This window comes from Girardinichthys multiradiatus, chromosome 3, assembly GCF_021462225.1.
Source record: "Girardinichthys multiradiatus isolate DD_20200921_A chromosome 3, DD_fGirMul_XY1, whole genome shotgun sequence".
NCBI classification, from domain to species: Eukaryota; Metazoa; Chordata; class Actinopteri; order Cyprinodontiformes; family Goodeidae; genus Girardinichthys; species Girardinichthys multiradiatus.
Window position 1 is genome coordinate 17689146 of NC_061796.1, and position 26486 is coordinate 17715631.

General features: G+C 39.2%; 1 protein-coding gene and 1 long non-coding RNA gene across 3 annotated transcripts; one reads left to right on the forward strand and one right to left on the reverse strand.

The window, feature by feature from the left end:
- The first annotated feature begins 5082 nt into the window (after nucleotides 1–5082).
- On the forward strand, nucleotides 5083–26486 carry rspo3 (R-spondin 3). The gene is made up of 6 exons (XM_047361120.1): nucleotides 5083–5978; nucleotides 14146–14340; nucleotides 16267–16410; nucleotides 16538–16684; nucleotides 18509–18694; nucleotides 24380–26486. The coding sequence occupies exons 1-6, from the start codon at nucleotides 5879–5881 to the stop codon at nucleotides 24589–24591; spliced, it is 984 nt and encodes a 327-aa protein (XP_047217076.1). The 5' UTR covers nucleotides 5083–5878; the 3' UTR covers nucleotides 24592–26486.
- Nucleotides 12615–23412, reverse strand: LOC124865750. Of its 2 annotated transcripts, none has more exons than XR_007037656.1 (4): nucleotides 21003–23412; nucleotides 18463–18665; nucleotides 13712–13780; nucleotides 12615–12836 (listed from the first exon to the last, which is right to left on the reverse strand). It is a non-coding gene; the product is annotated as an uncharacterized LOC124865750 (long non-coding RNA). The 2 variants fall into 2 exon arrangements; XR_007037655.1 differs by having other exon boundaries at nucleotides 18463–18669.

The following is a 26486-nucleotide window of genomic DNA, read 5'->3' on the forward strand; positions in this document are numbered from 1 at the left end:
TTTGGAAAAATTGAAGAGCTGACACATATGGCCAACAATGCTGGGCAGACCTGGATCAGAAATTGTTTCATTTAACCTGAACACTCCCAGATCGCTTTTTGTCATAAGCAGCATTTCCCCACTGTTGTGAACTATCAGCAGTAAGGGCTCACCCCAGAGGGCTTTTAAATCCCTCCATATTGTGCCAGTTTACTAGGTCTCTAAGCAGCTGCACATTTCTGAGTTCCTCCTCCTCACTGGATGAATTGTCATATAAATCTTCAGTTTATGAACTAACATTCAAGCTGGAGACTGTGTTTATGCTATTTTTACCCTGAGTGGACATTGTGAAGTGTACTGATGAAGTTCAGCGTTCCAAACCTCAAAATTTTTGACTGCATTCTCTGTGGCCTTAAGCTCAATTTGTTCATGCTTCTTTACATATTTCTCAATTTCATACATGGTAATGAAAAGGTGAGCTACCAGCCTGAACATGCATATACACACATTTACAGTCTACAGCTATCTGACCTTCTCTGTTCAAATCTCTGTCCAGATTTCCCTCTGTGTGTACAGCTGACAGTGCTTGGGCAGAGTGATTATCTGTCCTTGACCACCTTCTCAATCCCTCATAATAGGAAGAGATCCCCTCAATCAACCTAGATTACATTCACACGTATATAAGTGAAAGTTTTTTCTCCCTCAGACACACACCTGTCTGAACCTTTTTTATGTTAATCTAAGACCTTTGACTGTATGTATGTTATGCTGTTTAGTAAAAGTATCATTATGCCTTGAACTTTTCAATTTTTGCCACTTTACAAAACAACACAACAGCACAACAACAAGCGTTAATATATTAATTTTATTTAGCTTTATGGAGAGACTGTGGCTCATTGAGCACAATTGTTATCTTGCAATCTGAAAGTTGTGGGTGGGATTCCAGCTTCCTTCTGTCACATATTGATATGCTCCTGGGCAAGGCACTTAAGCCAAAGTTGCTTACTAATCTGTGTGTGAATGGCTGAATGTGGATCTAGTGTAAAGCACTTTGACTGGACAGTATGACTAGAGAAGTGCTAAATGAATCAATTTACTATTACGTTCTCTGTCTTCCTTAGGTCTTTTTCTAACTTCTTCTTCCCTGGAAAAAGCCTCCCAGCAACATTATGCTGCCACCACCATGTTTGACAGAGTTAAAGGGGATGGTTGTGTTAGTTTGGCTGAAGTTGCTTGGTTCAAGATCTTACCCCTTTTGCTGTGTTACAGTCTTGCCCTGCTTGCTTCATGGTGAGAAAATGTGCAAGGAAAACTGCTGCGATATTTGTAACTTTAACTGAGAAAGTAAAAAAAAAAAAAAGCTATAATGCCACAGACTCCAATGTTTTCACAAACCTTAGTGAGGCTTGCTCTGTCAGTCGCTGTCTACACTCAGCTGAACCTAATTCATAAGCCGATGACAGCCCAGTGGTTGTCACTGTCACCTGAGAATTTTATAAGTCATGAGCGGGGGGAGGAACAGTTTGGAGATCAGAGGTGTGAGCTTTGCAGTGTCCTTGTATGTTCACCGCTCTGAGGCCGCCAAGGATTAGAAGAGTAGCATGCCTGTTTAGTTGGAGGTTATGGGATTTTTGCAATGTCACAAGGATATCATACAGCCTATTAATAGCTGAAACACGGGAATGACTGGTGTATTTTACATGTTAGACTATAAAGCCTTCTTCTTTTTAAAGGGCTGTATACAGATCGTCTGATATCAACTGGAGAGAAAACCGCCAGACAATTTTCATAACACAACTGCAAATTATCCTCACAGCACTAAAACCAGCTGAGTTAATTTAAGGATAAAAGAGAGTCTGAACTGAAAGAAAAATTCAGCTGTTCAGAAATATTTCAAGTCACAAAAAACACAGTCGTAGCATAGAAACTAAAGGAATGGCAGCCATCACTGTTGTTAGGGTTGTGCAGTTTTAAAAATACAGCTGGCCAGCTAAAACTAGAATGTCTCTAAAGTAGCTGACTGCAAACTGGCAACTAATGCAGATAGTCCAACTAACCTCCTTGTTAACATCAGCTTGTTAATCTCGTAGTGTTTTTATATTAAGAGCAGAATGAGAAAAAGATCTAAGATTCTGTGCAATAAGCACTAAGATTTTATGAAAATATTTTAGCAACAATAGGACTACTGAGGACAAAGAACTGCTCCTCTGATTCAGATGCTTTCATCTGAATCAGAGAAGCTAAACATTTTGTTTACATTTTCTTGGTTAAAACAATGAGTCTATCACATTTTTAATTGAGGTTATCAAACCATGAAAATGTCATACCATCATAATCTTTTAGTCCACATGACTACAATAAAAAATGAAGTTTTAATCATTTCCACTTTGAAAAATGTTTTTTTAATCTCTGTTTTTGTCATACAAATGTAGAGAAGAGATGTTAGCACAGCATAAAACCTTAATTTCACAAAATATTCATGTTAGTGTGTGCAGTGTCTGAAACTCAAGGCATATAAGGAGTGGCATATGAAAATATCTCAATTAAAAGAAGACCATCCTCCCAAAACATTTTACATATAAACTGCATACTGCACTGTTTAAAGATGGTAAGAACAAAATATTAATGTTCCTGTTTTACATGTCCTTATGATCAATTCAGTAGATAAAATGTAACTACTTCTCACCCATAGACAGGCTTCAGCACCCCTGCAAACATGGAAGGGTTCAGCAAGTATTGAAAATGAAATTCTTGAAAGAAACGAAAAATGATTGTGAACTTGACATTGTGTTTTCCCAACCATCTTTGTCTCTGAGTCATCAGCGATGTTGGTATAAACCCCCATACCTCGCTCTGTGAGAACAAGACCTAAATTAGTTTGTGGCTAAAATACGACAAGGTGTAGTCTGAAAAGAAGAAAAAAAACTTGTAACGTGCATCTATCCTGGGTCAACCGGCTCTATGCACCTGCCAGACTTCATTTACAGGTGTCGACTGATTCTCTCATGGGCCGGTCACAGGGACTGACCAAGTGACCTTAACCTTCCACACCCCTCAGCCACATACGCACCTACACGCACATAAACACACACAGGCACACACACATTGCTACCCCTGGGGGCCAGTGGAGCTTGTTGAGTCTGGGAAACAAAGACAAGCATTATTCCCCCACATCCCCACCAATAAACTGCAGACTGAGGAGAGAAGGACGGAGGTTTTAGAATTTATCTTTGAATTTCTCAAATCTTAGCAATGTTACTTTAAGCCTATCTTTATATGTGACATTGCATTCCATAATGTGACACATTTTAAGAGAAGGTTTGTTGAGTTGTGGATTAGATATAAATGTAGTAAGATGGCTTGTCATTTTCACTGTGTAATAGCCGCATAATACTTCACTTAATATCTTTTGGCAGAGTTTGGGTTAAGAGGTCTGCTTCTACTGAGGTAAAGGAGTTTAAAACAATGCATCAATCTCTGCTATGTCTCACTGTCCTGGTCTTGAGTTAGTACAGGGCAAACAGGGAAGTATTCTCATAATGAAAAAAAGAAAACCCACACTGTGTTTGCATTGCTTTCCTCAGCCCGGTGACTGATGGAAGACCAGAAGCCACAGTGGGGAAAAGCACTGGAGTCGTGCATACTGTTCCCCCTAAACATCAACACTATAGTTAGACAAATGAGACCTTGGCCCTCCCTCCCTCCTCTTGTCTCCAGAGTCAACCAAACCTGTAAAGTCCCTCCTTGCATGTATGAGAAAATATATCTCTAGAAAGTCTTTACCAGTGTTCTCTGGATCTGCATGCCCACTTAAAACAGACAATTTATTTACATTTTTATTATGTGAGAAACTGTTGGTCTTGTGTAACAACGCTGCATTTGGACTCGTCAGAGAAGGGGTCAAGTGCTGAAATTCATCTCAAGCTTTATGGAACTAACTCCCTCTAGAGGTGGTACTAAGAATTGCTTGTGCGTCTTTGGATCCGTTTTTTCCTCAACTTATCAGCCATGCTGCTCGGTACACCAAAAGAAAAAAATCATATAGGAATAGATAACATGATTTCTTTTTTTTTTTTTTTACTTTACAATAGGTATCTCAAAATATAATATATACGGCAGATTAGGTAAAAAGTCACCTCTGAATAAGAAGATATATCCTACTTTATAGACATGAATTAAATTGAGCTTGTACATTCTTACCTATCAATAACTAAGCAATTCTGAAAAAGTAGACTTGTATACTATGCAAGAAGTGTATCCATTGGTTTGTATTATTTTGGAGGAAGGCACACTTTTAAAACCACTGGATTAACATCAGTTCAGGTTGAGTTATTTTGACATCCCAGTTATAGGTTATATATACAGTAATCTAGTCCTGGTTTGGTTTAATACAATTTAATTGGGTTACTGGGTTGAATAATATCCAAGATTAAGGCTACCAAAGTGTGGGTCAAAAGGAATAACCCATAACCTGGATCACTAAAGAAATTATATTTGGGATCAAGTTCATGACTTTATTTTTTAATTCAGTTCTAATAATATCCATTAAGATTTACTTTGACAAAAATTTGTATAATACAACATGTTTACAATGTATCAATCAATATCATTGGGGTGGGGTGGGGGGGGGGGCAACTCCTCCTTGACTGAATGTGCAATTGACTATTTTTTTTTCCTGGCAACTACTCCTAAAATCCCCCAACCTGCACCCCCCACCTCCCCCCATCCCACCCCCGACTGTGCCACCCCGGACAGTGAGCCGTATTGGTCATATTAAAACCATCACTGCTCGCAGTATAAATTCAGCATTTAAGGTAAAAGGAACAAGCCGGCAGTTTATATTTTTGACTGTGAGCACACTTTGTGTGTGTATCGATTTGAGCTGCTCTTGGTTTAAAATTACGGATTACGGATGAGCAAACGAAAAAACTCAAAGGAGGAATAATGAATTAGAGACAGCACGGTGCTTATCTGAATCTATTCAGTCCGTCTCTCTCTTTCCCTCTCTCTGACGCGGGGGGCATGCCCTCTAAATAAACTTTAGAGCTCATGGGGAGAGAGAGGGAGAGAAACATAGGAGGGAGAGAGAGAGAGAGAGAGACAGCAGAAGGCTGAAGTCATCAAGGGAGTGAATAGGTCCTGCACGCAAAGCAGAAAAGCGCTGAAACTGCGGAGATTTACTTTGGTTCAGATACGGCGAGCAGCATGAGGAGGTGTCGGTTGTACATCAAGACCTGCGGAACACTGCTGGGGAATTACTTTAGTGATTCCTAACATTGATTGATTTTTTTGTTTTACTTTATGCCAGTGTGCTTGTGTGTGTGTGTTTGTGTGTGTTTGCTACAGCTGATGCTGAGCTGAATAAGCGCGCCTGGCGCAGTATCCACTCACACTGGGACGCACGGCGCATCTCCACCAAAGGACAGGAAAGGGTACGCTAATATGGAGTTTGGACAAAAGGATTTAACTTTTCAAGCTTCTTCAGTATTCCACTAAAGCCTTCTTAGTATTTTTACAGACATACTGATGTGTAACTCCGTTTTTCTGATTGTGCGCAACAGATGAAAGTGGAGGGGGGTTTTTAGCGCTTTGTCTTTTTTAAGAAAATGTTCCCCGTCGCTGAAAGGATAACGGACCTCTGACGAAGACTGGTTTTCTCAGCACATATGTGGACTCTATCCAGGATGTTACAGTCTAAACGGCCCAGGCATCATTGGGCCACGGTACGGTACAACCACCACATAACACCACACAGCTGGGCTGCGTCCTGCTGCGTTTAGGAGTTTTTCGCGCTCCAACTTAAATCTCCTTTAGGCGGGGAAAAACGTTAAAAAACAAAAACAAAACGTGTTTTGGTGAACATTGACACTGGCTTTAAGAGTCTCATTTCTGGGCTACTATGCAATTACAACTGATCTCCTTTGTTCTGATCATCTGGAACTGCATGGATTACACTGGTTGTCAGTCGCACAGCAGCTCCAGGCACCGCCAGCACAAAGGTAAGTAGATCAGCATGATGTCTGATGCTTTAACAGGAAGGTCAAGATAAAAAGTTTGGAAAAAAATAAAAATGAACATGTTTTATTCATGGATTTATGGAAAAGAATAAATGAATAAAAACAATTACATGCAGTTTAAATTCAGATTGTTCCGTTTTTAAGACTTAGAAATCGAGGTACCTGTTACACTTCAGACAAAAATCTTAATTTTCTGCTATTATAAGCAAGCTTCTGTCATTCTTTTATTCCAACTTGCATTTCCCAGGTCCAAAAGATTAGCTTTTATCACTTAGGTCTATGTAGACTATTTTTACACTAGTAACGCTCTGAACAATGAGGTCACTTATCTATTAGATAGGTCAGAATAAGTTTGGGAGATGCTTGAGATTTAAGCGCTTTTTTATTTCTTTTTTTTTTTCTTTTTTTGTATAACGAGCTCAAATGCGATGTTTTTAAACTGTGTTTAATATAAAATATGCATGTTTTTTTCCCAAATCCACCTGCAGCTCTATCTCCAGCATTTCCGTTCACAAAATCAATTTTTGACGGAAAAGTGTCATCTGGAGATTGTTTTTTGTGTGACCAAGCTTTTATTCTACAGCATCATTGTGAGTGAACCTAATGGGGTTGATTAAATAATTGCGGGCCCACTTGCAGTCCGCAGCTATCGCTCTGAGCTGAGCCTCCTGCGTCGCTCTCTAGCGGTCAGCGCAGCAGATTTCAGGCACACGGTTTAAACGGTCTGTGTACCCGAGCTGAACATGCTGATGTTATTTTCTTACCATATTTAGAGGTCTGACGAGCTTCTTGTATTTACATCATTGTTCTAAATTTGGAAATATTTCTCCAGATGTTGGCTGCAGTCATGATCGTGTCTTCTAACAAGTAATGCAAAGCAGACAGCAGGAGTCAGGAGATGTTCCATGCAGCCTCTGCCGGGATTTCTTCTGCCATCTATCTCCCTAAAGTCCAACATCATGTCTTGTTTCTTGGGCTATGACCAGGTCTCCCTTCCCTGAAATAAGTATCAATAAAGCATCCTTTTTTTCTGTTATACCCACACAGCATCACTGAAGGCTGCCAGATGGGCTCTTTGACCGATTCAGTTAAAGAGGAGCAATGATAACTGGACTTTTTCATGCATCACTTGTCAGCATATCTGAAAGCTGTCTCTAATCTGCGGTAATAGAGCCCTTGAGTGATGTTTTTATCCGTCCCACCTGGGACTGAAAAGTTGATTTGGTATTAGAGCTCTGGTTTGCACTAAGAGTTCTTTGTTTTAAATAGTCCTGCAATAATTGTAGTGCAGCGTCGAAGGTGCAAATGTAGTCACATCTCATTTAACATTTTCCCAATTTTGTAATGTTACAAGCACAAACTTGAATGTGTTTTGTATTAATCTTAGGAGACAAAACAACGCAAAGTGGTGCACAATTGCGAAGCTGGGGGCAGAGCTGTCTCTACCAGCTTTGCACATCTGAAGATATAACTTTTTCCTCATTCTTCTTTGCAAAATAGCTCAAGCTGAGGAGGTAGTTGGACTATTTCAATAAGCTGTGTTGGAGTAAACTAGCAGGACACCGGCCTTTAGGAATGGAGCTGCAATGGATTTTTTTTCTTGCCACTCTTACATAAAAATCAGACTTAAAAAGTTCAACTACTATGAGTTTCCATTATCCAATGAAGGATCTAACAGTGCTACTTGGTAAATGGACTGAACTTATACAGCATTTTTCCAGTCATACAGACCGCTCAAAGTGCTTTACACTAGAGCCACATTCACCCAATTGCACTCACTAACGCTCATACACCAATACGTAGGCAACTTGAGGTTAAGTGCCTTGCCCAGGGGAACATCGACATATGTCAGGAGGAAGCTGGAATCAAACCCACAACCTTCTGATTGCAAGACGACTACTCTTCCTACAAAGCCACAGTCACTGAGCCTGTACATCCAATCTGGATCCAATCTGGATGTACAGTGGAATATTGCCTTATACCTGATCCTGCCTTAAACGTCTCTACAACGTTCCTCCTGACCTGTCTGCTGTGTTTTTTTATGTTTATGACACTGTTTGCGTACTAATGTTCTCTAATAAAACAGCTGTGCTTCTACTGAAAATAAACACACTACTCTATTCGCAAATATGGGCCAACATGTGAAGCTCTATCACAAAAAATCTTAATTAATGGATAAATGGTTCAAACTGACAGAACATGTAAAAGTTTTAGCATTCAGATGATGAACTTCATTGTATTCTTGAAAGTTTCATTACAAAGATTATGTCCCTAACCGTTTATTTCCTCTAACCAGCTACTAAACAGCCATTGTGAACAGCGCTGGCAGGATGCAAACAGGAAGGTCACTGAGACAAAACCTTAGTTTATGATATTTTTCCTCAAGAACAGACTATGCTCGCTGCATTCTGTGCAGAAGAACATGATAACATGAAATGTGATTTTAGTCTGAAACCATTCGGGTGTCTTTCAAAACATCTCTTGATGCATGCGATTCTGCTCTGTAGACGGGATGGCAACATTACCTTCATTCTTACGTAGAATGAGGAGCAATCATCTAACCTTTGCACTGACTAATAAACAGTTAACAACCAACTTCCTCCAAGGATGCAGATATCTAACACTCCGACAGATATTAGGGAGGATGGAGGGATTAGTTGGGGAAAGAGTACAGACCACAGGAGTTAGAAAAAAGGGGAAAAGAGTCACAGGAGAGTCAATGACCATTCAGTTAACAGTCCAGGATTACCAAGCAGCAGACAAAACCACAAACTTCCTGTGTGATGATGATGCCTACCAAAAAAAATTAAGCTCTGGGTGCAATGAGTGTGTCATCAGTGATGTTTGCATGATAGCATCTACAGTAAAAGACACATAGACTTATGTGAAAAACTACTACAACCTGTGTGTATTTGTAACACATTTGGACGTATGGACATTTAATAAGAATCTTAACAATACTGATTATTCAAGTAAAATAGATAAACCATAAAACTGGAAAGAAAATCTTTTTTATAAAATCTAGAAAAAGCTACTTCTGATTAGGAATAAATTATGAACATCCCACTTTTACTATGACTTGAAAAAGCTAGAGGTGACCTGAAACGTGCTGTGCGTGCAAGAAACATTTCACAGCTGAAAGTAAAGAGTGGAACAAATTTTCCTCACACCAGTAGATTGCTACAAGACGTGCCTTACTAAAATTATTTTCGTTTAAGCATGTATAATTAGCTATCAGAACTAGGGGGTGCTTACTTTTTCCTAGCATAGAAAAACATTTTTTTTTTCTGAATTGTGCAATTGCTAAAATAAAGTTATTTTTTGTTGCTTAAGTGATGTTAAATCACTTTTTTCTTCAGAGATAAATAAAGTATAAGATTAAACAACAAAATGTGAACAATCCTTGATAAACAACTGATTATTTAATCGTGTGTCTTAATGCAATGGCTTTCTCTTATTTTCTATTATTCAACATACATAAAAACATGTTCATTTATTCGTGTGCTACAAAGATGAAGGCAGACTAGCTGAAGTGAAAAGCTGAATTCCTGTGTCTGAGCAGCTTAGCAGGAACCAATGTGGGCCAGTGGACAGCACTTGTAAAGACAGTCAAGATATTTCAAACAAATTGTCTATGATCTATGATCAACTGGCAGCTAAAGCAGCCACAGCTTGAACTGAGAAATATACCAAGTGTATAAGGCATTTCCAAGTGATGCTAAGATAAGGGAGGAAGTGTCATGTTTTTCACCTGCATGACACTTCATGACCTGCATGATGCACTACTGTACATTTTCATAAAACATAAGGAATGTAGAATTAATTCAAGTAGGTCAAGTAAGGTATAAAATGAGGAAAGTATTTTTGCAGTTTCTGCACATATGATCGTGCAGGTGCCACTGATTAGACACATCTGTAACTGCAAATCTTAAACCAGAGGTTGAGAATTGCAGCCAAATCTAAAAAGCCATGAGCAGCTTTTTGGATTTGGCTTGAGGTTACATTTGAGGGAGTTATTTGCAACTTCAATATACAGTGAAGTAAAAATATTACCTCCCACCTCCAACAAATTTTGTTTGTTTTTTGCTTTTTTTTTTGTTGGACTTGAATGTTTTAAGTGGTCAAACTGGTTTTAAAAAGGCAACCTGAGTGACAACAAAAAGTGTTTTTTTATATGATGATCTCAATTATTAAGGGGAAAACCCACTCATAAATATAAACCAATGTTTGAGGAAAAAAAGTTATTGACATCTACCAATCTGGAATGGATTACAAAGCCATTTCCAGTGATCCACAGTGAGAACTGTTATCTACACATAAAGATCACGTTGAACAATAAGGAAAATATTCCATTATCAATCTGGATGACTCATCCAGGAAGTCACAAAAGATCCCAAAACATAGTCTAAACCAATGCAGGCCTCACATATCTAGTTAATGTCAGCGTTCACGACATAAAAAGAATCAGCTCTCTAGCAGAACGTCCTGAAGGAAAATACCCAACCATCACTTCATGGCGTTTGGCTCAACAACTCTTGGGTTATACAGCATAAAAATCTAAAGCAAACCAGTAAGTCCACCTCTAAACAGCTAAAACCAATGATGCTTTTGGATTGGCCTAGTCAAAGTCTGGACTTAAAGATGCTGTGGTAATACCTTAAACTGGCTAATTGTGCTCAAAAACCATCCAAAATATTTCTGCAAAGAAAAGTGGGCCAAAATTTCTCTCCATCATGATATAAAAGACTTATTGGCAGCTGTCACAAATGCTTGATGGTAGCTGTTGGTGCCAAGAGTTCCTCAACTAGTAATTATTTTTAGGAGCTGCAGTCTGTAAGGAACACCATCCATCCATCCATCTTCTATATCCACTTCTTCCGTAGAGAGTTGTAGGGGAGCTGGTGCCTATCTCCAGCAGTCTACGGGTGAGAAGCGGGTTACACCCTGGACAGGTCGCCAGTCCATTGCAGCTGTAAGGAACAAATATAGTTCGAATTCAGAAAACCTAAAATTGTTTTTTGGAACACAAAACTGCAGGCATGGGCCGGAATGAGATTCTCAAGCATCACAAACTTATCTGACATGATCTAACTGGTTTATTTAAAACAGACAAGCAACAATCATTCCTACTCCTGCTGAAATAATATAATATATACATCATTAGTTATAATAATATTTAGTTGTAAGGTTGTTTATGACAATAATGTTTAATGTTGCTCTTTATAAATTAAAGTTGATATTAGCTAGCTAGTTAATCCAGGTGGCTTCACAGCCATGACATTTGTACCTTGCCAATTGTAGTTTTAAGATTGTGTTAACTTTATAAAGGTGATGGGTGCTGCTGCTTTATTTTCCACAAATTAAACATTTACAAACAGACAAACTTGTCTTTCCCATAAATGACGGGAAAGAGCAGTAGTCTTCTGTCAACCAGCTGATCAGCAGCGTGCAGCAATGAGGATGGGGGGCTGGAGCGGGCAGGGCATCACTCTGTGGTCCATACAGTCAAAGAACTCTTTGGTCACTTTGACATTTTCTGTGGCATCTCACTAAAGAGCTTAAAGTCAAAGGATTGCTATGACATAAATGTTCAAGTGTATTACAACCGTAAGTTTTTTAACCTTGGTATACCTTGATTCCAGTAAAAGGCCTTTCTATTTGATACGAAGAAGATTAAGTTTGTCAACCTGTCTGAACTCTGTGTTGCTCCATTTATTTTCTAATTTGTTTTCTAACTTTGGCTTAGCACTTTGACATCTAAGGTTTGGACTGTTACTTCAGGTAAAGAGAAAACCACTGAGACAACCATTACTGTGATGTTAGGTACTGACCTGTACAACTGCTACTGCTGGGATGCTGCATTGTGTATGTTATTGTTCAGGCTTGACCTGTGTGATCAATTTATTCAGCCTCATTTTAAAACTAGAGGTTTAAAAACTGTTGCCAACAGGAAATATCTAAACGTACATGATCAAACATTTACGTTAAATCAAAAATCAAATAGTAAAATGTCTATTATAGGTAAAGTAAAAGGTTTTACAATTAACCATTTAACCAATCGTGGTTCAGTTGTTGTTTTGTTTTGAAAACAACTGATATAGTTGGATTTCATAATTTCTTATTAGAGTTTGCAACACTAACACGCTTAAGAAATTATGGGGAAAATCATTTTATGTTTAAGGGTGGCTGTGGTACAGCGGGAAAGGTAGTCATCCCCAACACATGTAGATGTGCAGTTGGGGTGCTGCCCCCAGTGGGGATTCATGGAGGTGGCTTAGCGCCCACCCCCTCCTCCCTTACATATGCAACACCACACATCATTGGGCCTTGGGGTGTGGGACGATGGGTCTTGCAGACATGCACCTCAATTTTAATACATTAGACACTCAGGGCTTTGGGGCTGCTGTCTTAAACACCCCAGCCACAACCCTAATTTTAATGCACTTTAGATTTACTATGGGGTAAGAACGCTGTCAAAAACAGTGTGTATGTAAAGACGAAAATTTGTGCATATTAGCAATAGTTGTGCATAAGTAAAATCCAAAAGAGGTATTGTATATTTTCTCTATAAGAATACAAAATAAAATGTTACAGCTTCAAGAAATTACAAACACAAAGTTCAAGTTTACAGTTGTTGTTTATTCTTTATGAATACAATATGGTATAACAGTTTGTAAAAACGATTTCTTTCTATGAGAATATAAATTTACGTCAGCGACTTGGCGTCATGTGATCTCAGGCTGGTTAGTGGAGCACAGAGTTAGTCGATTCGCATTGCGCATGCGCTGTCACACTCCTCACCGCCAGTAAACGTAGTGCCGGAATGGGAGATAATTCAGTCTAAAAGGAATATTAGGAACAGAGGGGAGATAGGGAGGAAATCAAGAGTATTATAAATAAAGCATTGTTCTTATTTTTATGAAATACAAAACTAAAACATAGAATATAGTGCGTGGAGTTATACAATGATGTACAGTATGTGGCGGCATGCACCTCTGAATTTGTTGCAAAACGCCATAATATTACCCCATAATTTATGCCTCTGCATTCATCGCAACATTTCACATTACCACAGACACATGCAAACACCACAGAGAGGGGAAGGCTGGGCCAGGGTGTGTACCATGTTTTTCTTGTTGGTGTGGCTTTGTGAATGAGACTCTAATGTAAGAGTGATTTGAGTAGAACAAATAAAAAAACCTTATAAAAGTTTATTCTATTTAGTCTATTTGTTGACTTAAGCCAGTTTTGCAACAAATAATCCCAGTATATCTTTACTTTGTTATAGACTGACTAATATACACTGTCTGAAACATCTATACTTTAATATAATTTGTATTACGTATGTACTGTAAATTAAAGAAAGAACTGGCTCAAATTTATATGGGGCTGGTTACTACTTCTAAAAATATTTGTAAGTAGTATCTTCTTGACACTGTTGTGTATCTGCTTTGCAATTCAGTGGCAAGGTAAAATATGCTGCCATAGTAAATAACATTCCAGTTCTGCCTTTCCACACATCTGATGCTTTAGCATAAACAATTTGATTATCCGCTAAGCCAAGTTGCCATGAATCTTTTTTTTTGTATATGTTGAAAAACTTTACAGCATGAGCAGAAAATACCATATATACTAAACAAATGTGTTTATGCAAATATTCTGTTTGCCCTGATGAAGGTGTACTCAGCTCAGCATGCCAAATGTTTGAAGCATACCTAACTTGTTTTCCAGCTTGAGGTCACTCAATGATCATTGGACTTTGATCCTAACCCAGTCAGTTTATCCTGAAATGAAGTGACAGTACTTGATGTTACACAAAATGCACTTCAGTGTTTCAACCATTTATCATGCATTTTTTTAATAGGCCAGCATAGATTGCATGTGACGGTGTAAAAGCAACTTGAGAGTGGCAGACCAAATTATGACTCAAATTGCCCCTCATAGAACTTTGTAAACCTTCAGTGATAAAATAAACTGATAAGAATATTATCCCTATCAGGGATGGAAAGAAATTCCAAGTGTCCAACCAAAAACGTTGCCATGTTGCTGGTCAAATGCCTGAATTTGCACAGTATGCTTTATACAACTTTTCTGATATAATATTAATGTTTCATTTGTCACAATTAAAGTCTTCTGCTTCTGCCTACAGCGATGACCGGTGCGAGCTCAGGGTGCCAGCAAGGTGGCTGCCTGACATGCTCTGACTACAATGGCTGTCTGTCCTGCAAGCCTCGTCTCTTCATGCATTTGGAGAGGATTGGGATGAAGCAGATCGGGGTGTGCATGACTTCCTGTCCTCTTGGCTTTTACGGCACTCGATCCCCAGAGAGAAACACCTGTACAAGTGAGTAAAAAACTAGCAACAAACTTGGAGAAAGATGATGGAGTGCTTTAAAGTCTTCTTTTTATGTAGCAAATCCCTCCTTTGCATAAATAATTCCTGGGTTCAGTTGGTTATTATTTTCTGTTTTTTGATCTGTTATGGAAACATACCCTTCAAACTTCTTTTTTTACATTTTGTGACATTACAAAGAGTCAGCAGGTGAGGATGAGATTCAGCCTGGTGGTCCCAATTTTCAAGAATGGGGACTGGAGAGTGTGTTCCAATTATCGGGGGATCACACTTCTCAGCCTCCAAGGGAACAGTGAACTAGAAATGTACCCTCGCAGAATTGCTGAGGGGGTCATGGGAGTATGCTACACCTGTCTACATGTGTTTTGTAGACCTGGAGAAGGTCTTTTGTTGGCCTCTTCAAGCTATGACCCCCAGCATGCACTGGAGCAGTCCTCTACGTTCCGACCTTTATCTATGCACATGAGGTATATAAAATAAATGAAAGAATGAGATCTAAGATACAAGCGGCCAAAATCAGCTTCCTTAGGAGAGGAGCTGCATTTAGCCTTAGAGATAGGGTGAGGAGCTCCAGGGGGAGCTCAAAGTAGAGCTGCTCCTTTCCCTCATTGGAAGAAGTCAGTTCAGGTGGTTCGGGCATCTAATAAAAATGCCCTCTTAGTGCCTTCCTTTAGAGGTTTTCCAGGCACATCCCACTGGAAGGAGTTGCCTGGGAAGACCCAGAACCTGCTGGAGGGACTACATATCCTGTCTGCCTTACACCTTGAATGAGCTGGGATGAGAGGGATGTCTGGGGTTCCCTCCTGAACCTGTTGCCCCCGGGACTCCAACTTGGAGAAGCGGAAGACAATGGATGGATTTTAAATTATATATTATTAGAATATATGTAAAAGACCAACACAAAAATGGATAACTGTAAAATGGAAGGAAAAGGATTCTTGGTTTTCATATTTATAAAAAAAAAAATCTATAACATGTAGCATGCATTAGTATTCTGCCCTGTTTACCGATTTACCGATGACAATAAATAAAATCCAGTTCAGCCAATTGCCTTTAGAAGTCTATTAAATGGTAAACTAATACAGCACATAAACTTGAACACATCATTCTGACATAGTGGTGGCAGCATCATGCTGTGTGGATACATGTCTTCAACAGGGACAGGGAACCGGTTTAACATTGATGAAAAGATGCAAGAAGCTAAATACAGGGCAAATATTTAAAGAGAAACTGTTAGCAGCTGTAAAAAACTTGAGTTTGGGCCTAAAGGTTAACCACCCATACAGGACAACCCTGAGCTTCAATAGAATGGTTTAGACCAATGCTTCTTCATGTTTTAGAAGGGACCAGTCAAAGTCCAGTCTAAAATCCAATTGGAAATCTGAGGAAGAGCTGGAAAATTGATGTCCATACACGATGTGCAAACCTGGTAGAGACATAATTGAACATAAGTTTTGCAAAGTATTTACTCAGGGGGCCTTAATATAAATGCAAACTGCACTTATATATTTAGCACTTATGATTTTATTTGAAAAAACTAAAATCGTGATCATCATTTCCTTTTCTCTTCACAGTTGTGCACTAGTTTGTTGGGGTCATTGATATAACATCCTAATAAAATACAATTAGGTTTTTGGTTGTAGCGTGACAATATGTGGGAAAGTTAAAGCAGTATTACTACTTTTGCAAGGCACAATAGTTATTTCAGATTTGTGTTATATCAACAGCATTTATCTTTACAAGCAAAACTAACTCTGGCACTGCATTATGAATAAATGTACTGAGAAAACTCAAACAAAGTCTTGCCATTTTGTGTCATTTAATTAAGTGTGTGCTACAGCCAGCCAGTCAAGCATCAATCTGCCTACTGGACATAGCAGATAAATCGGTGGTTCTGTTTTTTTCTCTCTCTCTCAGAGTGCAGATCAGAGTGTGACTCATGCTTTAACAAGAACTTCTGCACCCGCTGCCGAGCAGGGTTCTACCTTCACCTGGGCAAGTGCCTGGACAGCTGTCCCGTGGGCATGGTCCACAATGACGCACAGAGGGAGTGTGTTCCCAGTGAGTGTCTTCATTTTACTTTTCTCATGGCTGAAAAATAAACATCAAATCGAATGAAATAAAGGTTCTTTGCACACCTGGTGTGTCCAAAAACATGCTGAACTCAGTTGTGTAACCGTGTCTACAGGATGCTCTGCAGAGTGTGAGCTATGTGTGAACAGCGACACATGTACACGTTGTCGGCCAGGCCTTTATCAGCTGGAGGGAAGTTGCTACCACATCTGTCCAGATGACTATGAGCCCAATGACAAACTAATGGAGTGCACATCGCAAGGTAAGTCCTGTGTGAGAGGGTGTGGGTATGTTTGCTTTCTCTGGGCACCTTTATTCGCAACAAATAGCAGATACAACTCAAAGCAAAAGATGTAAATTGTAAATTCATGTAAACATGTAAATTCAATAAACAAAATGGGAAAAAAGAACATAAATTATAGAATTAATTTACATATTTGAAAAAGATGGGAACAGATGCAGACTCATTTTGTCTCTCCCCTTCTCCATAAAGTAACATTGACAATTATTTAGCTTACTTCCTTTTCTTTTTTAATCTATATATCAGTGAATATTTAGCAGTTAAAAAAATCAAAATGACAATAAATACCATGTGCAAATCAAAAATCCTCATATCTGTACCTTATGTAGATTAATTGTAAATATATGTTTTAACATTTGTTGAAATTTGATTTATGCTTGAAAAGGATTTAGTTTTTTCACTTCTTTTACGTTTTAATTACCATTTATGTATAACTACAAACACACAGGTACATCTCAGTATAGTAAAATATGTGTTCCGATGAAGCTCGTTTGTCAGATCAAAAGTATTATTTGAAAATAACATCCTTCAAGCAGGTATTAAACATACTTTTCATTAAGCCCACATTCCTGTATTAGAAATTTTTTTTTTTACTTGGTCTAATGTAAAATTTTATGTTTTCCTTAGCTCTAAAGAGAAAATCACAATTAACAGAAATAAAGGCTGGGAAACATCATTCTGTCTGTAATTAACCTATTTATTGTGAATTGAGTTACTGAAATAAAACAAAAGTTTTAACAATATTTTAATTTGTGAGATGCACCTGGATATGTCTTTTATTGAGATTTCACATGAAAGACCAACAAAGAAAATGATACATGATTTACAACATCTTTACTCCGATATCCCTAAATAAAATTTAGTCCAGTGAGTGCCTACAGAAGGCCTAATTAGTAAATATAGTCTACTTGAATATAAACGCACTAAAACATGACCGTCCACCTAAACTGACAGCAAAGCAAGGAGAGCATTAATCAGGGAGGGAGTCAAAATGTCCATGGTAACTCTGGAGGAGCTGCAGAGATCTACAGCTCAGGTGGGAGAATATGTTGACCTACACAAATCTGGCCTTTTTGATAAAGAGGAGAAAGATAGCCATATAATATCCTATTTGCAGTTTTACACAGGCCACCTAGAGCACACAACAAAATTGCAGAAGAAGGTGCTCTGGTCAGATTAGACCAAAACCTTGTATGGTGGTGGCAGCATCATGTTGAAGGAATGCTTTTCTTCAGCAGGAACAGGGAAGCTGCTCAGAGTTAGTGAGATAAGTGGGGTGGAGCTAAATACAGGGTAATACTGGAAGAAAACCTTTTGAAGGCTGGAAAAGACTTGAGAATGGGCAGGGAGTTACCTTGAATCTCGACAGGGACACGGAGCTACATTGGAATGGTTTGGATCAAAGTATGGCGTTAGAATGACCCTGTCAAATTCTAGACTTAAATCAAACTGAGGATCCTTGGCAAAACTTAAAATGTATGTTACAGATGATCATCATCTAATATGTTTAGGGGTTGTTGTTTTTTTTTGCAAAGACAGACAGAGCTCAAAAAACTTGCGGTGGCAATTGCAACACAAATTTTCATTTGTACAAAAAAACCTTGAAAACCACGTATTTCTCATTGCTTTGAGTTGGTCTATCACATAAAATCCCCTTAAAATACATTAAATACGTGAAAATGTTTGAGGTGGATGAATAGTTTTGTATGCTTAAGGAAATGAGACTAACTTAGTCTGACCTTTCAGAGAACATTTATTGTCCCCTCTCCATGTTTCCCCGGTCAGTGCACTGTGAGGTGGGTGAGTGGAGCGAGTGGAGCCCCTGCTCCAGATCGGGCAGAACCTGTGGCTTCAGACGAGGCCAGGAGACCCGCACAAGACAGGTCCTGCAGTATCCATCTCCTTTTGGCAATCCCTGCCCTGAGATCTCTGAGGTCAAAGACTGTCTGGTCAAGAAGAAGAGATGTCCAGGTAAATAAACCCACTTGTGGCAAAGTAGCTGTTTGTTTTTCTCCTTATTAAAGGCCCTCTGGTCCAATATGATGCCAAACAAACTGTATGTATTGATTTAAACAGCCAATAAAACCAATGGTGTTTGCTGCCAATCCTTCAGGTTCACTGCCAACGCTGTATTTGGATCACAGGGCACAATTTCAGCTCTATGCATTCCAGACTGCTCTGCTTCAGTTTGTACAACCAGAACAAGCCTGTCTTCCGCTCAGGACTGTGACTGTTTACTCAGAGGACTGTCATTGTGGCTGCAGTCAGGACAGTGGGGGGAGCACACATGTGTGATGTTGCAATGGGTATGCTGTGTTTTTTTCCCACCAGACCCCCTTCGAATTTGAAACAGTAAAACCACTCTCTGTGCTCTCAGTAAACAGGGAATAGCGTGATCATTTCTAATGAATGGATGAAAACTACTTTCAGACGAGGGTCTACTTTTTTGTGAAATCTGCCACCCACGGCACATTTACGACCACTTTGAGTTTTTTCGGTGTGTGTGTGTGGGTACCGAGGTGGTTGGTTGTCGGCTACGGCTGGTTGTTTTTTCTTTGGGGTTCTTCAGTGTTAAATGACAGATTGCAGACAGGGTAGGAGGCTGAGATCCAGTTCCCTGGGGCCTCACACTTACACTATTTGTACGAGTGTGCATGTGTGCATCAGTGTGTGTGTGATGCAGCAAAAAGCAGTTGACTCTGGAGCAGAGTCAGCCAGCTCAACATCAACATCCTCCTGGGAGGCACAAGGCGACCAGGGGATCAGCACTGGTTTATCCCCACAGCTGCTAATACACACACGTAATTTGCTTGCACACACACACAAATGCACTTGCACACATTCCATCTTTAAAATAACTCCTCAGCCATATGATTTGCCACTGATCCCACCAGAGCCAAATCAGAGAGGGAGAGAGACAGAGAGTAGACTGTTCTTATCAGTTTTACCTTTACACGTGATTACTCAGTTGCCTGATCTCCAAGAGACTGCATAGTGAATGGAAGCTAATTATCTGCCGCAGTGCATCCTCTCCTCGCTGTTTACGTTCTGCACACGCTAGGAGGTCATTGGCCTGACCTCAGAGAGCCCTGAGTAATCCTCCAACAGCCCTCCAACACTGATACATCCTTCTTGCCATCCTCTTCCTTTCTTCCTTTTCTGTTCTTTTTCCTTTAGCTTTTAGCCCTCCTTCCCCCTTCTGCCCTCTCTCTCCTATTCCTATTCCTGTAGTAGGAAAATGTTACTACATTTTTCACAACTTTTGTTTCCTCTTTATCTGTTTTTTTATTTCTTTGATGCACTGATCAGGCTTTTCCTGGCCGAAACCAACTTCAGGTTTCCTTTGAGATTTGCTTTTACGATTTTGATCTCTTTTTGCAAGGTCACCAAAACAATAGATATTGTGGTTTTGAAACCAAGAGAAAAGGAGGAATTCCAATATTATCCCCATTTATGCATCCAAGCATATGTCCTTAGCTATCATGTGATTTGTATTAAACTGAAAGAAGTGCATCAAAGAACATGCTGTGGTTTGATGCAACTTTTCCGACCGAAAATGACCATAGTTTATAGTTTTGATGCATTTAATGAATGAATAATCAAAGTTGATAAAGAGAGAATTGGCTGGTCTCAGCCTCTAGCCAATTGATTAATGCATCAGTTTTATTTTTATATGCCTTATTCAACCAGGTAACAGCCCAGAATTCTACAAAGCTTTTCTTCTCTTCATCAAATTATTTTTCTCTTTCGAGAGGATATAGAAGCTGTCTTACTGAGAAACGTATTGTTGGGATCAGTAGAACATAAACTCCTGAACATTTAAACAATCAAACAAAATCTGAAATCTGTAATATTTCATAAATCTTTATGTAAACAAAAACTATGTTGCCGTAAATTAATCATTGCATTCTGTTTACCAGAAGAAAGATATACTGAGCAGCTTATTTTGCATAAATAATTAACAGCCTACTCCTCTGACATCCCAAAGACCATTATACCCAGATATAGCATAACTAAGCTTCTGTTCAGAATAACCCACTGATTATATAAGCAGAGACCCACAACCTCACTCATACTCTCTGAAAAGATTGTTGGCTAATTTGTCCTTCAATAGAACCAAGGTTGTCTCTGTAGCTAGATGCACCATTTGCCTGTCTGTTGAGCAGAAAAAGACACCACATATATTTCTCACACACTGAGAAGCATATAGATTTACTAGCTGCCACTAGCCATCCATGCAGTGTGTATGCATGTATATGAGTGATTGAGTATTACTCACACTACAACCCCCATCGTAACATCCTGGCAGCCATGCAGCAGGCATTCCACTTGTTGGACAGCCCAAGGCCTTTAATCCCAGTCTGTCTCCCGCCAAAAGCTCCCCCAACGACAGAATGACTGCTACAAAGGACGTACCAACATAAAACCACAGTGTCTGTCAGTAACACACAACATGATGGGTTTTCACTTATTACTTCCCTGTGTTTTCCTTTCTCTAGCTTTTTCTGCCATTGTGCTATAAGTGGTTTCTTGTTCTATAAAGCTGTTCTCTTTGTTCTTAGCTCAGACGAGTGCTGTGTGTCATTGATATCTACAAGCGGCTGGTTTAGTTTACTGGGTGTTTTCATGGGCTCCCAGAAAAATAACTTTTGTGCTAAAAAAAAAGACAATTAGACCACATCCTTGAAACCATTATTTATCATTTCTGAGAGGACTGCAGCATTAAGCGTGTATATAACTTGTTCTGTGTGAGTTAGAAGAAATTTTTCAAACCCTATCTAGTCTTGAGTAAAACACATTATTGTAGTCACTATTCTTCTTCTTACTCACTCTTTTTGACCAATCAGTTTTTTTTCTGACACCATCTCTTTCCATCCTTGTTATCCCCTACCTCATCATGTTGGTATCCTCCTTTAAGTATTACTTATCCAACGGGAAGCAGTTTCACTCTCAATAATACCTGAATACAGCCGCAGTCAAGCTAGGGGTGCCTTAAGACTCTGTTTTTGGGCCCTTTCCTCTTTATCATCAACAGGCTTAACATTGGCAAAAACATATCCTATCCTGATGACACATAAATCTGCCCCAGAAATAAATTTTCTTCTGTAAATCCGAGAATGGATCGTGGAGATAACAAGTCCATAAGGAAGACCCAGAAACGTCTCTTCCCAGCTACACTCTCCTGCTCGTTCTAGTCTAGTACTGGAAGTCTGAGGTGTACAGAGTGAAAAGGAATGGTGAGAGTACAGTCCCCTGTGGTGCTCCTGTGGTGCTGACTACCTGGTTAGGCTCGCAATCCTTCAGTCTCACAATCTGTGGTCTGTTTGTCAGGTACTCTTTGATCCAGGAGATCGTTGAGGCCTCCACCTGAGTCTTTGGGAGTTTCTGACAAAGCAAATCAGGTTACACTCTATCCTGTCATCGCTCATTAACAAGACACCAGGATACGTGAACTTCTCTGCCCTTATTCTTTCACGCAAATTTAATTAATATGAGGAGAGAATTCATGCAGATGATTGCTAAGACATAGTCACATGAGTAAATGGACTTTATGCCAGACTGTGCTTGATAATGGTGCAAGTTCAGCAATAATCATACATACATTTCTATGAGAAACAAGTCTGTTCCAACAAGATTAATTTACCCCAAACTTCAATCTTGGTATGTTAATTAAAGATTTTTTTCGAACAAGTCAAGCTGTCTGTAAACTCGTCCTTTTGAAACAACGCATAACAAATGGAAATTTGAATGTCTTTGCAGTACATATTCTAAAACAATATAGGTGTCTCATTTAGGGACGTTTATCCACTCTCTACTCACAGTTTACATTTGGCCTGTCAAAAACTGTACCACCAAAACAAATGCACGTTGGATTGATAAACACTCTGTTAATCATCTCACCATTGGCACGGATTAGGTTTCTGCTTTGGTTCAACAAAAGAACTGGGGCTACAGTATGACTAATCCACTGAACTTGTAAATAGTTATGGTGTTAGGACAGAAAAAACAATGAGATTGAAGGGGACTTCCTGTGTTTATAGAGGATGAGGGCAAACCATGGTGAGTCAGTGGAGCAGATTACCCAGTCCATCCATCCATCCATCCATCCATCCATCCATCATTCATCCATCCATAAAATTGGCTGCCTTCACTATCGCTTCTGTTTTACTCAAAATAATTTTTGTGTCCCCATTTCCATTTCAAGACCTCTTTTCTTTATGGAATGTCAAACAGAAAATGTAGCACAGCAATTAGGGAGTATCTGTTCCAGCAATGTAAAATGCATAAGTCACACCTGGTTCATGGTCCAACCAGAGACCGGCCTGTTTAATGCATGTAGGAGGGTTAGGCGAGAGGCAAAAAGCTTGCAGACAGGAGAGACAGATCTGTCTTTTCCGCTCTCCCTGGGTCTGAGGCTACTGCCTACTTCAGCAGTTTCACAATCCCCAAACAGGCAGCCAACAGCCGAGCAAGCCGTACTGCTCCGTTCCACTCACACATGAGCAGCACCCGTACAACAACAGAAAGGGCCCTCCTCTGCTTTCACTCATAGGTCCCATCTCCAGCCTTCCTGAGAGTAGATCTTGTTATTATCATTAATAACCGCAGCTCAGGCAGAGATAAAACCTTCAGCATTCCATAGACTCCCACTTTTGTGTATGAGACAGTGTTGCAAGATCAGATAGACCGTGGTGTGTGTGTGTGTGTGTGTGGGGGGGGGGGTGTATTTAAAGGCTTTCTATTTTCGACAAAGGTCTGCTGATCACATGCAGAGTGCCACGACAGCTGACAGGCTGACAGCAGAGCAGCTACTTGTTAGTAAAGACTGACACCTAGTGGTAAAAAGAAAATCAACAATACTTCTGTCTTCAAGCACTCAACATAATGTATGTTGGTTTTCAGTCTATCTTTGCGGTTCCTACAAGTAAAGACTGGGGAAGACTAACCATATTTCATATTTCGTTATTTCTTTCTACACCAAAACTAAAGTGTGTTGCTTGATGAAATGCATTTCCATACCCATCCAGATTTACAACTAAAATCAGATTCATACACAAATGGTATAAAAGTTAACCTTGTTCTCTTAATGTCTTAGAATAAATAAGACCAAATTCTCCTGTTTTAGGTCAGATGGGATTAGCAAAGTTTTTTCCATTTACAAAATTCCAGAATAATGAGAGTTTTTATTTTACTTTCTTCAAAATCAGAAGTTGACATATATTTCCCTAGTATTGTCTTTTAAACTCTACACATTTTGTAAAACTTTTGAATTTGAAGAAAGTGATAAAATATTATCTTCTGTCTTAAATCCTTCTGGAATTTAGCAGATAGAAATAACTGCAATAATCCCAGCCAACCTAAAAAAGAAATGTTTAATGTTAGAAGTTTGGAAAAAAAATTGTGTTTTTTTTATACAGTCTATATCTGAATTCAACAGTAGGAAATCCTTTCACTTTTATTCAGCATTACATTACAACGATGGAATAAAATTACATCAATGTAATTTAATGAAAGATCACTTTTATCCAATGGAATTATGACATTTATAGCAAGCAAATTTAGGTTAACGGAATTTACTTCATTATGAGTGGCATGTTAGAAAATTGTGAGCTTGCCTGAATTATAATCTTCTTGATAAATTTCCTTGCTTTCCAGGAGCACAGAGGAAGACCGACCGAAAAGAGAGGAGGAATCGCAACAACCGCAAAGACAAGGAGAGCCAAGAGGGCCGGAGGGAGAGGAAGAGGGAGCGGGAGCGGAACAGGGACGCGAGTGAAGACTCTGATAACAGGAACAAAACAGAGCACAGACACCGAAGAGGCCACGACTCACAAACAGTCTCTCCTAAAGACAGCCTTGTGCAATAAAGCTGGGGACAAACGACGACATCCTTTGGTTGTCTTCCCATCCTTCCTGTTCCATGGCATCTCCCCCTCACCCATTATCTCGCCCCTCTTTGACCCCTCTTTACAGGGGTGTTGCTGCTACTTGTATGGGTTTAACAGGCCGTTTTTACATCAGCATTATGGGGCACATTCATAGACTATAAAAAAGCCCTTTTGATCTCAAAAACTGCATCATTACCGCTCAAAGTGTCTCATGTGAAAGCTTTAAGGAACACTGGTGTTGGGAAACTGGGAATGGTCTGTGACTGCAGAGGACTGTCATACAGACTGACTAGGATAGAGACATATGTGCTTGTTCATATGGTTATTTAATGGAGCTTCGGTATAATATTGTGCATCCTTGGTCCCAAATGTAGATTTTATAGCATTACAGTGCTTTGCAAAAGTATTAATTCCTGCTGATTATTGTTTTGCATTTTATCCCATTACAATCATAAACTTAAATGTATTTTGTAGACATTTTATGTCCTACACCAACACACAGTGGTACATAAGTGTGAAATGGAATGAAAAGGATCCATTGTTTTCCATTTTTTTTTCTACAAATAAAAATCTGAATACTGCAATTTGCATTTGCATTCAGGCCCTTTTAATCTATTATGTCTTACTAAAATCTAGCACAACCAATCACCTTCAGAGGTCATCTATTTTGTAAGTAAACTCCGACTGTGTGTAATTTAATCTGATTACAATACAACTGTTCTGTGAAGGTTTGTTGGAGAACGTTAGGGAACAAACAGCGTTATGAAGACCAAGGAACACCGAAGACAGGTCAGGAATTAAGTTGTAGAAAAGTTTATAAAAGGGTATCGCAAGCTTTAAAAATCATGTGATGCACTGTTCAATTCACCATTTAAAAATTGGAAGACTATGGCACAACTGCAAACCTCCCAATGGCTATGCACCTAAAACGGCTGTGCAAGGAGAGCATCTATCCAAAAAGCAGCATAGAGGCCCATGGTAACTCTGGAGGAGCTGCAGAGATCCAGGGATCAGGTGAGAAATATGTCATCTGACAACTCTTAGTCACACAATAGACAAATCTGGCCTTGATGGATGAGTGGCAAGTAGATAACCATGGTTGAAACAAAGCCATGAGGAGTCCCGTTTAACGCTAACCCTCAGGCATGTAGCAGACACAGCAGACATGATAAAAGGATGTGGTTGGATGTGGCCAAGGTTTTATGCTACATACAAAATGCTATGCCTGGAAATGAGAGGACATCAACCCTGAAGACACCATATCCTTGATTAGTCATTGTGACAGCATATGCATGGACAGGAACATTGATCAGACTTGATGGGAAGATGGATGGAGCTAGATATAATGCAGCTGTCTAGGAAAACCTGTTAGCAGACTAGAGACTGGGGCAGAGGCATTTTTAAACAAAAATTGAAAACAACCTATCCTTTACAACATCCTTCACAATTACTCACCCCTCATTGTTCTGTCACAGAAAATCAGAATAAAAAATATGGACGTTTGTGCTTGTAATGTGACAAAATGTGACAAAGTTCAAGGCATATGAATACTTCTGCAATACACTGTGTGAAGCAGTTTTTTATTGTTGTGTAGATCTATCTGGTGCGAATTTTGTAAAGAACAAAATATGAGTTTTAGCTCTTGCCAGCTTCATACTGACAGATGTAGGGAAAGCTGAGTGCTGTGTCAAAAACTGAAATATGTACATGTGTGATGAAAGCAACGTTTATGCAGAAAAGTGCTAAATCTTCTGGATCTGTTTTTTTTCTCCCCTTTTTTGTGAATGGATTCTGTGCTCCAAACAAAACTGCTCATCAAACAAACCAAAAAAAAAAAAAAAACTGTATGTAAAATAAAGCTGTAATGGTTTCTA